General features: G+C 42.8%; 1 protein-coding gene across 1 annotated transcript in view; it reads right to left on the bottom strand.

Annotated features, from left to right (window-relative positions):
* The window catches only part of LOC126482183 (uncharacterized), a 172,805-nt gene that overhangs the window by 54,967 nt on the left and 104,660 nt on the right, over nt 1–13,178 (bottom strand). Inside the window, exon 2 of the mRNA XM_050106162.1 lies at nt 3,158–3,243. Coding sequence (XP_049962119.1) covers nt 3,158–3,243 — 86 coding nt within the window. The remainder of the gene's footprint in view (nt 1–3,157; nt 3,244–13,178) is intronic.

The following is a 13,178-nucleotide window of genomic DNA, read 5'->3' as shown; positions in this document are numbered from 1 at the left end:
TTCATCACTTTTTTGGGAGTGATTATCACGTCCACAAGAAAACCTAAATCGGGCAAGGTAGAAGAATCTTTTTACCCATTCGCCAAGTGTACAAGTTAGGTGGGTCGACAACATATTCCTGTCATGTGACGCACATTCCGTCACCAGTGTCGAATAGAATACATCAGACGTGTTTTCCTGTGGAAAAATCGGTTGACCTATGACCTTGCGATCAAATGTTTTTGGTTCCCATTGGAGAGGCACGTCCTTTCGCCTACTAATCGCACGGTTTTGCGGTGCGGTCGCAAAACACAGACACTAAACTTATTACGGTGAACAGAGACGTCAATGAACGAACGGACAGATCATAACTTTGCGAAAATAAAGAAAGTAAACTTTTCACTCGAGGGAAGACTTGAACCGAGGACCTCCTGTTCCGCAGCTGCTCACGCTAACCACGGCACCACGGCGCTCCTGAGCTCACATTAGCCTTGATGTAGCCTATCTTGCACATGGACTACTCAGTTTGTATATTTTGCTTATTTTTTTGATTGTTTCACACAACTTCTTCCTGTTTTCTCGATTGATCTGTGTTCAGTTTTCCAAGATATATCCACTGTGCCAACTTATAACTAAATCTGAGCGGGGTGCGATGGGGAGGTTCCCTTGTAAGCATTTTTGGCGAGCAGTTTCTTTTTTAGAAATCCACTAGAAGGACTGAATGTAATAACTCATATTAGTGGTGAAATTAATTACTGCGAAAACGTTGTTTAATTTGGGTCGGGTTTGGACAGATCACTGGCTACTGTGTGTGTATGAATCGTGAACTGGAAGGAAATAGCCAATAGTTTAAATGTGGACTGAATAGTACCTTTTCATTGGTTATCAAGGACAAAAATAAACATTATTCTGTGGAAAATTTGGACATTATTTTCCAGACGCCAGTCCATTTTCTTACTGCCCGATAAAATTGGTTGACAGTATTTCTACAGAACTTGCTTTCATAACTAGAGTTGCGCGGCCTCAGTAATTGTAGATATTAGGTGGTATTTTTTACCAACGCTGCTTTTACATCATCTTGTAAGTATCTACGTTGCCGAGTGAAGAGACATTGGGCAGACGCCGTTCTGAGGTAGGTGAATTTTAATTTGCAGCCTACGCAGTGACAACGACGAATAGACACGCGAGAAATTAAATCTCTACCCGCCGCAAAATCATTGTCTCTGAATTATTCGTCTACTGCACGCAGCACATAATGCTGTAAAATGTGTTGAAGTCCTTCAGATCTTAGAGTTTTCTTAAGCGGAATAAAAGGACCACTACATAACTACGAAAAAATAAAAGTATACCGTAACCGCACGTCATCCCTCTTCACATATGGCACTACGAATGATGGCATGTAACGTTTCCTGGTATTCGCCAAACCCAAACCATTCCATGGGATTGCCACACTGTACATCGTGATTCATTACTCCACATCACTCCTCTAGTTATACACTGTGCAGTGCCGCTGCTCTGTACACAACCACAAGTGTCGCTTAGCGTTGACGACGGAGGTGTTTGACATATGAGGAGCTATTCGACCATACTTTCAGCCATTATAGTAGGAAGGAGGAAGATTAGGGTTTAACATCACGTCGACAACTAGCTCATTAGGTACAGATTGCACTAGCCGCACTGCTGATAGCACTTTGTAACTCACGACGGATTTCTTACGCTGATTACTTACAAGTACGCTCCACAATGATCCACAGTTGCTGTCTGTCAATACATGGCTGACTGGTCTTGGTTTAGCCGCGGCTTCTGCTCCAAGTTCCGACTTAGCAATCACATCACCAACAGTAGGCTGCTGCAACCTTAGAAGGACTGAAAAGCTGAAATGTCCCTGACAAATTTGTTACTTCAGTAACCTCCAACGACTAGTCCATGTTCAAAATCAGTGAACCGTCCTGACGGACCAATTCTGCTGTTACAGCTAGTCTACTGATAACACAGCACACGCCGACCCCTTTCACACGGCGGATATGCCTCTCGTCACATCTACTGGTCAATTCCGAAGAGCGTAGTGGTGTCCAGATATTTTTGATCAGGCGTGTATACTGCCATGTACTCATGAACTCAACTCTTTCACGCAGCTGTGGTTATTTGGATCAGCCACTATAACTGGCTGTCAGCGCTAATACACGTTTTCCTACATCTCACTAATGTCGAACTGGTTTGTCTTTATTGTCCTGACATGTCTTAAAAAATCTGAAAGCAACTCTCGAAGACGCTTATTGTAGTAAGTGGACAGGACGCCTGAGCTTCCACAGAACGTTTATTTCCAACAGCAAAAAATATCGTCTTTTCCTCCTGAAGGGACGTAGGCTTTCTGTGTATAACCTATAGCCTGTAACCTATCAGTAAGGCAACATGAGACACGAAATTTTATGATGACTTGGCTTGAATGTAACGCGATCATAAACTATAATTGTAAGAATTCTGTGTACGTTCAGAGTATACCTCCAGGTTATTTTAAATAGCTGATAATTTACGGATTCCGAGTCTTATTTTGTAAAATCATGATTTGTAACATTATTAAAAGACGTGTTGACTGACTTTGGTCAGGTGCTTCACTTTGCCAATTGATTACCTTACATGTAAATCAGATACTTTCCCGTAATCTAGTAGTCTGATGCAGTTAATGTGCAATCGAAACATTTATCCCAATACATCTGGTTACGACTGCACACATGTACTCTTAATTAATGTCGTTTTTCTGTATACTTAAAGATAGTCTGTTGTTTGACACAAACTGGTGGTTTCAGCAGAGAGAGACATGCGCCTGTTGAACCAAATCATGATGTTTTAAAAACTTGTGCAGATTCTCGGCCTCTATTGAATGAAGCGGAAGTGAATGCAAAAGGGAGAAACAAAGGGAGAAACATACGCTAAGCAAAGCTTCACAGATAATATATTGCTCATGGTCGAATCATAAAAACTTACTTAACTGATGACTTGAAATCAGATGTTGACGTACTCATTGTACAAGAAATGTTAGACAAAATATGGTAAGGACAATAGTGACTTGAAAAGAAATCGGATTTGGACAACATGCAGTATAAGACATGAAAGAAATATCGAATCTGTCAAACTTGGTTACCCAATGCGGAAGAAGGAAATTAAATCGATTCCATACCTTGCTTTCTCTGACGTCACCTCCACCTTCGTCATGGTTAGCAGCGCGATACGCTGAGCAGTTCGACGAAGGCTCAGCAGAAGAGACTGAAAAAAAAAATAAAACCTCACCTTCAGAATGGCTCTACATTTATGAAAATCGCTGAGAACGAGTAAGAAATCAATTAAAACTGTTATTATTAATAAATAAACAGATACAGGACAGAGTTTAAGACGAAGGGAACTAAAATAATGTACAGATTCTTTTTGAAACACCATATCGTGTAGTTAGTGTTACCTAAATATCTAGTCTACAATTAAAACTTTTCTTGCATGCTATTGCCTAGAAAGATCACGGATCATCAATATGATCTGCAAGCTTCAAACATTATTCAGTCAAGAAGTCACTTTTCAATTTACGGGTAAAACTAAACTGAAACAACTCCTGAAAATGCTACAATGCTGCGTGAAGTCTTTACCAGTATCCAATGATACTGTGATCTTTAGATTACGTATCTGACACGCAGTCTTCTTCACACGCTGCACCAGCGTAAGTTTAGTGTTATGTGACAGCGTAGGAGGATGATTTAGGGGCTTACCTCTTATTGTAAAAAATGAAATCAGCTCCATACATGGTCCTTCCATTTAACTTCCATATACAGTATACTGACCGAAATTAGTTACAGTATGATTGCAGAATATTCAACTTGAATGATAATAATGACAAAAAACTGGCAGTTGATATTCGCTCAATCGTCTATATAAGTATAAACGTAGGAAATGTATTGAACGCAGTTACTTTCAAGGGTGAAAGTGTTGCAAATAACGTTGTAGATTTATTTCAGATGATTAATGTTGTCAAAAAACGTATACGTAGACCGGAAATATTAAAATATGAGCGTGTGCACTGATTTACAAAATATAGTAGCTCTAATTCCACATAACCTTCACAAGAGAACAATGCTGCCGAGAACTTCAGTTCTCAACTATCGTATTGTTTTTGTGACATTAGAAGCAAGAAATCGTCTGTATGGACGCACTTGAATGTTGCAGGAACCAGATCAGGTGCACACGGATGCATATGGTACGAAGAAAAATTATGCACAAATAGAGAAATATACTGAAAATAATTTATTGTAGGGCAAAAACACAATAATTTCCATACGAAATTAATGGTTTCGGCCGTCACCGACTATCCTCAGATCATAAGATAGATGCTATGGTTCACTCCCAGCACTAAGTTAACGACAGCGTTTAAAACGCGTAGCTTTACATTTGCACTATCTCATTCGCGTGTCCAACATTACCGAAATGTTAATTCCAGAAAGAAACATGAATTTGTGATTGAAATAATTAGCTGTATACACAAATAAAAAAATATAACATTTCTGACTGAAGGTATTTGTAATAGAGAAAGTTTCAAAAGCAGAGACGATTCTACCCGCAGACGATATGGTGACAGGATCAGCAGCACGAGAAGACGTACAGAAGGCACTAGAAGGAACAAAAACTTGGGCAAAGGAAAATGACCTAAAAGTAAACCAAGAGAGTTCAAATGACATTCAGGGAGGGATGAAAAAATACCACCAAAGAGAGTATAAATCTGTATAATGAAGCACTGCAAATGTAGAGAAATGGCAATACCTGGGAATTACATTATGAACAACAGCAATAGCTTTCGGTATATATTCGGCAAAGAGCAGCAGCAGTCATCGAAACCTCATACAATATAACCAGCCCATCGACAATCGCAACGATGACGCTAGTCAAAGCGGCAATGGCGCCACTTGTTAACGTGTGGAATATAGACCGTATAGGAAAAACTTGAGATCGGCGATTTGAAAAGTATAGAAAACGTGAAGACGATGTTCATGAAACAGATGCTAGCAATGACAAAAACGGCGCCATCCAGACTCACATACGAACTCATAAGAAAGTGTTATTTCACAGAGGACCAGATTACAAAACTGGCTACCTTCTGAGGGACGGTATCTCGATTTAACTATCAAGGACGAAAGCAGGAGATAGATGTAGAGTTCTACAACACACCAGTCGCGCTGAGTGATAGCTGGACCAGAGAATGTAGGAACAAGAAACATGTCTCTACAAGAGTCGCAATACATAGGTTTCATCATAAAGTATGTACCAACAACAAATTCCACGAACCAACTGAAGAATGTAACTGTGTGCTATGCAGAAAAAGATGTAACAAATATTACATTACAACACTTGTGAAGAAACTGAAAATTATGACAGACTATGGAAAGAGTAAAATTTGTAGAAGTTGTATACACTTCCCTCATTAACAGTATCATACACTAAAAGTTAATTACTATTATGAATGAAGTAGATTATTAGAGTGGTTAACGGTATTAATTTCTTCGCTAAGGCAGGATTCGAACCTGCGACCGTAGCAGCAGCGCGGTTCCGGACTGAAGCGCCTAGAACCGCTCGGCCACAGCGGCCGGAAAGAATATAAGTAACTTTGAACATAAAAAGAAGGTGATATAGGCAGTTAAACTTATTAACGCCAACCAAAATACTTGGAAAGAAACGATCACGACGTACATACTTTCGCACTGAAAATGCGTATGAAAGGAGATATTCGAGAGCTAATATTCTACCAATAAAGTTCAGTAAAACGAAACATAATTTTGATCGACATAAATTCAGCCTACTAATAATGCATTTGGAAATAAAAAGCGAAGTCCATAAAATAACAGTAATTTACAGTGATTAATAGTGTCCGTAACATCAAAAATCCTCGTCCAACTCACAACATCCCTTCCACCCGCTTCGCCCAGACGGCATGCCGAGGTCTCTACGACGGAGGGTATCGTTCATGTACAAGCAAAAACGTGATTTGTCTGATATGGTGTAAGACGCTGACACTTTTCTACGATCAACAACTGTTGTTGTATCGTTGCCCAAGTACGTGTGCAGTAGCGTCAATGGATCGCTCGCATGCGTCACTCCTTCGGCTGGACGTCATTAACAAAACAAAGTCTACTCCATGGTTTTGCCTACTTGTACGTTTCTGCACAGACGCAGAAGATTTAGTCCCAGTTATAGCAACAGTCTATCACTGGCACAACGTACTGTAACAGTTAACTTAGAAACAAAGACTGTAGTTCGTTTCAATCTTTAACAGGGGTCACAGGGCGATCCACAGGACTACAGACCTATGCCACTAGCAGCAGTTTGTTGTGCAACTGCAGAGGTCATTTTGTGCTCGTGTAGGACGGAAAACTCATCTGAATGTATCACCGGAGAGTCCACAAATAATTATCTTGTAATATTCAGCTTTCTCTATACTTTAACGAGACCTAGAATGCTCCAGATATCGTATTCCACGTTAACGTCGCGTATCTCAACTACCGGAGATCTATTCATTCACTTCCAACGCCTAATAACCGAACTATTAAATAAAATAAATGTTTAAGGAAGGCATTAATCAAAGTACATGGTCGCAGAGTATCAGATAATAATGCGACTTTATGATTGTGCTCCATATCCAGAGCCAACGGAACCCAATAATTTGCATTGTCTGTAATGTGGATTCATGGAAACAATCGACAGTTTCATCTGTGTGCCTGATACCCACACCAGACAGCGATATACAAGTGGTAACCATTCGCGCACCAACGAGGGCGCCGCATGTGTGACTTTCCGGATGTCGCCATACAGCCTGATTCACACCGCACCGAACACAAGAGAACGAGCACCTACGAGCGATAGTTCTCCCTGGTGTAAGCGGTACGAGACCGGGGCGAACTGCGGTTCAAAAATGGTTCAAATGGCTCTAAGCACTATGCGACTTAACATCTGAGGTCTTCAGTCCCCTAGACTTGGAAGTACTTAAACCTAACTAACCTAAGTACATCACACATATGCATGCCCGAGGCAGGATTCGAACCTGCGACCGTAGCAGCAGAAGCGGTTCCGGACTGAAGCGCCTAGAACCGCTCGGTCACATTGGCCGGTTGTTCGGTTCGCATTCGCTAGTGTTCACAGGTGTTCCGTTGGTAGTTGGTCTTCGGTTCAGCGCAAGCTGTTCGGAACGCTTTCTCTGTTATGTTCCCTACTTAGTTGTTGCCATGAGCTGCGTGATCGAATGAGAGGTAAGAAGACGACGTGGTTTTGCTGATAGAAGAATACGCATATCATAGGTGCTTCTGGTATCTAAGAGCACAAATGCCGAAAAAAAATAGTTCGTAGAAAACTGACGAAGCACTCAAAAGATCAAACTATACAAATGGGAAAGACGATAAATTTGTTATGTGCTTGCATCAGGCAGTAAATTTTGTATTTATTTTGTTAAAAGGAATAATCCAAGGAATTTTCTTGAAAGTAAACAAGTGCGAATATGCATGAAATATGTCGATTAAAATTAGAAACATACGAAAGACATGGTGATTCTCGTTGCTTACATTTATGTTATTACTGTCATTTAGAGATTTCTGATGATATGTAAAAAGTGTTTTACCCAAGATCGCGTTGTGTGTCCTATAACAAACGACTTAGCAGATTTTATCAAGTAGACAATGTGACAGGTCTTGTGTATTTTTCACATTTCATTAATCATACTTTATTGAAATTATCGTCATGTACGAAATTTAATATGGCGTGCTTCACATGTCACTGTAAGCATATCGGAAATACAGCAACTACTGAAACGTGAAACTAACGTAAATGTCTCCAGCTACAAATAAGCAGAGTTTAAAGGCTAACCTTCCTTAAGTTATGTTGATCGTTCTATGTTCTGCTTTTGAATTTCCTCCTCAGTTGTTCTGAGAAGCCAGAGAAAAGCTACAGTCGACATCTGTTCAAAGTTTTTATATTGAGCTAACGGAAGCTGCAGTTGCATTTCAGTGTTATGTGCACTAATACCCTTTACCTAATGTTTTTACAAACGCTTTTGAACATGGTGTAAAAATATTCATCGTGTTCAAATACTTTTCATCATGGCCAAAAATACTGCAAGTTACACGCTATGTGTAATATTTTGTAAATATGTTTGAACATGACACAAATATAATTTTACAGCATTCAGATACTTCTGATCATGGCTAAAAATACTGCAGGTTACGTCCTTTATGCAATTTTTGGATAAATAGTTTTTAACATAGCACAAAAAATTTCAAAACATTCAAATCCATTTAAATATCAAATGGCTCTGAGCACTATGCGACTTAACTTCTGAGGTCATCAGTCGCCTAGAACTTAGAACTAATTAAACCTACCAAACCTAAGGACATCACACACATCCATGCCCGAGGCAGGATTCGAACCTGCGACCGTAGCGGTCGCTTCGGCTCCAGGCTGTAGCGCCCAGAACCGTACGGCCACTCCGGCCGGCCATTTAAATATCGTCAGAAATACTGCACGTTGCACGCTTTACTTAATTTTTCTTAGGTAATTACAAGGCACAAAGGGAATTTCGTAGAGTTTGGATACTTTTAAACGTGGTCAGGATGCCTTCATTGTGCCTGCTGTTTTACTTTACTATTATCTAAAGTATTAGGCTCTGATTGGAGGAGAAGGTGGGAGGGGTAGAGAGGGGGAGGTGTTACAAAGCACAGCTGGACAATTTCCCCCATTACGAATTAAAAAAAAAGAGTATCCATCTTTAATTTGTAAATTTCCCAACATTTGCCATCTTTGATTTTTAGTTTTACCACCATCTGCCATCTTCAATTTCAAAATTTGCTGCCATCTATCATCTTTAAAATTTCAGTTTCCGAGTATTTGCCATCTTGATGATTTCATGCATTCCAGTCGTTGATGACGCCATGCTTTGAAATCAATGACCGCACTGACGTCACCAGGGTGCAAGGTTAGCGTAAGAGTTCCAGAATGCCGGTAGCTATACTACTGGGATGGGTGGTTTGAGGTTTTCGGGCGCTAAGCTATACTACTCTTCTTCGTTTAGGTTACTTCCACCGATATTAATGCACATGCCCTGAAGTCGAATTCGAAATACGCCTCCAGTTCTTTATTCTCTCTCAGGAGACGTAACCCCTTCTCCTCGTCACATATGTAAGTTCTCACACCCATAAATGCAGAGATCGTTGATAAGACTTGATATAATCAAGCTTTCAGTCCTCGCCCATACTACAACAATCAAATGTCGTCCCAGGCGAATTCAACATTACAACCATGTCAGCTCGGATTCTTACTGGGACTATGCTCACATGCAGATAGGAAGTCATTCCATCACCCTCTGAATACCTGAAGATATAACCTACATTGCTTCTTCCTACAACAATTGTACCATGCCTATGGCGTTACCCAAAATATTTACCAGTATCGAACAGGCTAACTAGTTAGGATGGTGAATGATAGCCTGGGTTCATTTGTGGCCAAGCGCAACTTTATTTACAAAAACGTGCTTGCAAATAGAGGTTTAAGAATACAGAAATGCAAGTAATTAAGAAAAAAAAGCTTTGCCAATATACACTCCTGGAAATGGAAAAAAGAACACATTGACACCGGTGTGTCAGACCCACCATACTTGCTCCGGACACTGCGAGAGGGCTGTACAAGCAATGATCACACGCACGGCACAGCGGACACACCAGGAACCGCGGTGTTGGCCGTCGAATGGCGCTAGCTGCGCAGCATTTGTGCACCGCCGCCGTCAGTGTCAGCCAGTTTGCCGTGGCATACGGAGCTCCATCGCAGTCTGTAACACTGGTAGCATGCCGCGACAGCGTGGACGTGAACCATATGTGCAGTTGACGGACTTTGAGCGAGGGCGTATAGTGGGCATGCGGGAGGCCGGGTGGACGTACCGCCGAATTGCTCAACACGTGGGGCGTGAGGTCTCCACAGTACATCGATGTTGTCGCCAGTGGTCGGCGGAAGGTGCACGTGCCCGTCGACCTGGGACCGGACCGCAGCGACGCACGGATGCACGCCAAGACCGTAGGATCCTACGCAGTGCCGTAGGGGACCGCACCGCCACTTCCCAGCAAATTAGGGACACTGTTGCTCCTGGGGTATCGGCGAGGACCATTCGCAACCGTCTCCATGAAGCTGGGCTACGGTCCCGCACACCGTTAGGCCGTCTTCCGCTCACGCCCCAACATCGTGCAGCCCGCCTCCAGTGGTGTCGCGACAGGCGTGAATGGAGGGACGAATGGAGACGTGTCGTCTTCAGCGATGAGAGTCGCTTCTGCCTTGGTGCCAATGATGGTCGTATGCGTGTTTGGCGCCGTGCAGGTGAGCGCCACAATCAGGACTGCATACGACCGAGGCACACAGGGCCAACACCCGGCATCATGGTGTGGGGAGCGATCTCCTACACTGGCCGTACACCACTGGTGATCGTCGAGGGGACACTGAATAGTGCACGGTACATCCAAACCGTCATCGAACCCATCGTTCTACCATTCCTAGACCGGCAAGGGAACTTGCTGTTCCAACAGGACAGTGCACGTCCGCATGTATCCCGTGCCACCCAACGTGCTCTAGAAGGTGTAAGTCAACTACCCTGGCCAGCAAGATCTCCGGATCTGTCCCCCATTGAGCATGTTTGGGACTGGATGAAGCGTCGTCTCACGCGGTCTGCACGTCCAGCACGAACGCTGGTCCAACTGAGGCGCCAGGTGGAAATGGCATGGCAAGCCGTTCCACAGGACTACATCCAGCATCTCTACGATCGTCTCCATGGGAGAATAGCAGCCTGCATTGCTGCGAAAGGTGGATATACACTGTACTAGTGCCGACATTGTGCATGCTCTGTTGCCTGTGTCTATGTGCCTGTGGGTCTGTCAGTGTGATCATGTGACGTATCTGATCCCAGGAATGTGTCAATAAAGTTTCCCCTTCCTGGGACAATGAATTCACGGTGTTCTTATTTCAATTTCCAGGAGTGTAGAAATAGAAGGAATTTAAAATAAAATGTAGAAATGTAAACTGTTTAAATCTTACTTCTTAAAAACTAACAAGTCAAAGTTAATCTTGGAACTGATTAATGTCACCCATATTTCAAAATTAACAACTCTTAGAAGGAGGGAGGGGGGGCGGAGCGATAAAATTAACTGGTGCCAGAAATAATCTTAAGAGAACACCAAAAACCAAGACATTTCAGGAGAACGAGGAAATCAGTTATGGCAATACTGTGCGAATGACAACTAGTATCCGCCATTCTACACAGCCAGACGGGTCGGATGGAGCGTCGGGGTTAGGATCCGCACGTATGCATTCGTCACGCCCGTCCTCATGGAAACTCACAACAACCTGCCCCAGTTGTCCGCTGCGTCGATGCTGTCTGCTGCTTTCAGACCGTGAGTGACTACCACTGCCAGGTTGCTGTTGCTCCCACTAGGAACAGAAAGTGTGGCCTATCTGGAGGAGCAGCACAAAAAAATGGCTCTGAGCACTATGGGCCTTAACATCTGAGGTTATCAGTCCCCTAGAACTTAGAACTACTTAAACCAAACTGACCTAAGGACATCACACACATCCATGCCCGAGGCAGGATTCGAACCTGCGACCGTAGCGGTCGCGCGGTTCCAGACTGAAGCGCCTAGAACCGCTCAGCCACATCGGCCGGCGGGGCAGCATAGCGGGCGGTTTATAATGGGCGGCTCGGGACTAACAACGAGCTAGCCAGATAATAGAATCACAATCCTTTGTCGAAGCAGCTACAAGTATTAACAAGTCTAATCCACTCAAAATGACCGCAACACCTCTCACAATCCCTATTGCTAAAAGAACGTCAGTTATAGGTCAGCGGGGAAATGCTCCTATCGAGCACAAAAAAGTTTAATAGATTCCTGTTTAAAACACTCTGTCTGAAAAGCGGGAAACAAGCAGTCTCTTTCTGCTTTCGACAAAACCTTTGAAATTTTTTCCAAAAATTTTCGCATGCGGACATATTCACGTTCAATTTAAAATGCAACTCACCTCTCACTCCACCGGCCGCGGTGGCCGTGCGGTTCTAGGCGCTCCAGTCCGGAGCCGCGCTGTTGCTACGGTCGCAGGTTCGAATCGTGCCTCGGGCATGGGTGTATGTGATGTCCTTAGGTTAGTTAGGTTTAAGTAGTTCTAAGTTCTAGGGGACTGATGACCACAGCCGTTGAGTCCCATAGTGCTCAGAGCCATTTTTTAACCTCTCACTCCCGCAAATTCTCCCTAACCATAACTCGCTCACACTCGCTAGTCCATTGCTGTAAGTCGCTCATATCTATCCGCTCCCAATCCCTATTCTCATTCACTCAATCACACCATCTAACTGTCGTTAACTCGTTAGAGTCTCTCTGTCACTGTCTCCCGTTTCACAGCCACAGACTTGTTCCTTCTGTGCTGCTACTACTGTCTTCTCTCACTGTCACCATCTCCTTCTTTCTCTTCCTTACTGCTGGTATCTCATTCATTCCTTTCCACTGCTACTGTCTCTTCTCACTATCACTGTCTGTCTCTTTCTCGTCGTCATTGTCATAGACTCTGTCTCTCACTATCACTGACTCTCACTCACTTCTTTCTACTTCTCTTTATTCCTCTCCCACTGTCTCCTTCACTCTTTTCCTAGCACTGTTCTGTCACTGTGAACTATGTTCCACTGCCACTGCCCTTTTCTCTCTAACTACAATCGCCTCCTTCGCTCTTTCTATAACTCAGACTCCGTCTATTATCTTCCAATATATATTACCTTTCCGTCCGTTTCTGACTGTCACTGTTTCCTTCTTTCCCACCATAAAAAGAGCGGATATGTTGGCATACCGCAATTTCTGGGAGAATTTTTAAAGGTGCTGAGGAAGGTAGAATGAGGCAGCTGGTATCCCACTTTTCAGACAGTGTTTTAAACAGGAGCATATTCGCGTTTTATGTTTATAGTAGCGTTTTTTCCCTAGTTCCCTTCTTTTACCTTTCAAAGCAGGGCACGTCACTCACATGAAAAGAATGCTACTGCTAAGTAAAATTTTTATAGTTTGGCTGTGCGAAACTGAAATATCTCAAAACTAATTTGACAACTCAAACAGGATTTTACATGCTAAAAAAAGTTTTCATGTGATCCAGCACTATAAAACAGGTCC

The sequence above is a fragment of the Schistocerca serialis genome, chromosome 5 (genome assembly GCF_023864345.2).
Source record: "Schistocerca serialis cubense isolate TAMUIC-IGC-003099 chromosome 5, iqSchSeri2.2, whole genome shotgun sequence".
Taxonomy (NCBI): Eukaryota; Metazoa; Arthropoda; class Insecta; order Orthoptera; family Acrididae; genus Schistocerca; species Schistocerca serialis.
This window is presented reverse-complemented; position numbering and strand designations above follow the sequence as displayed.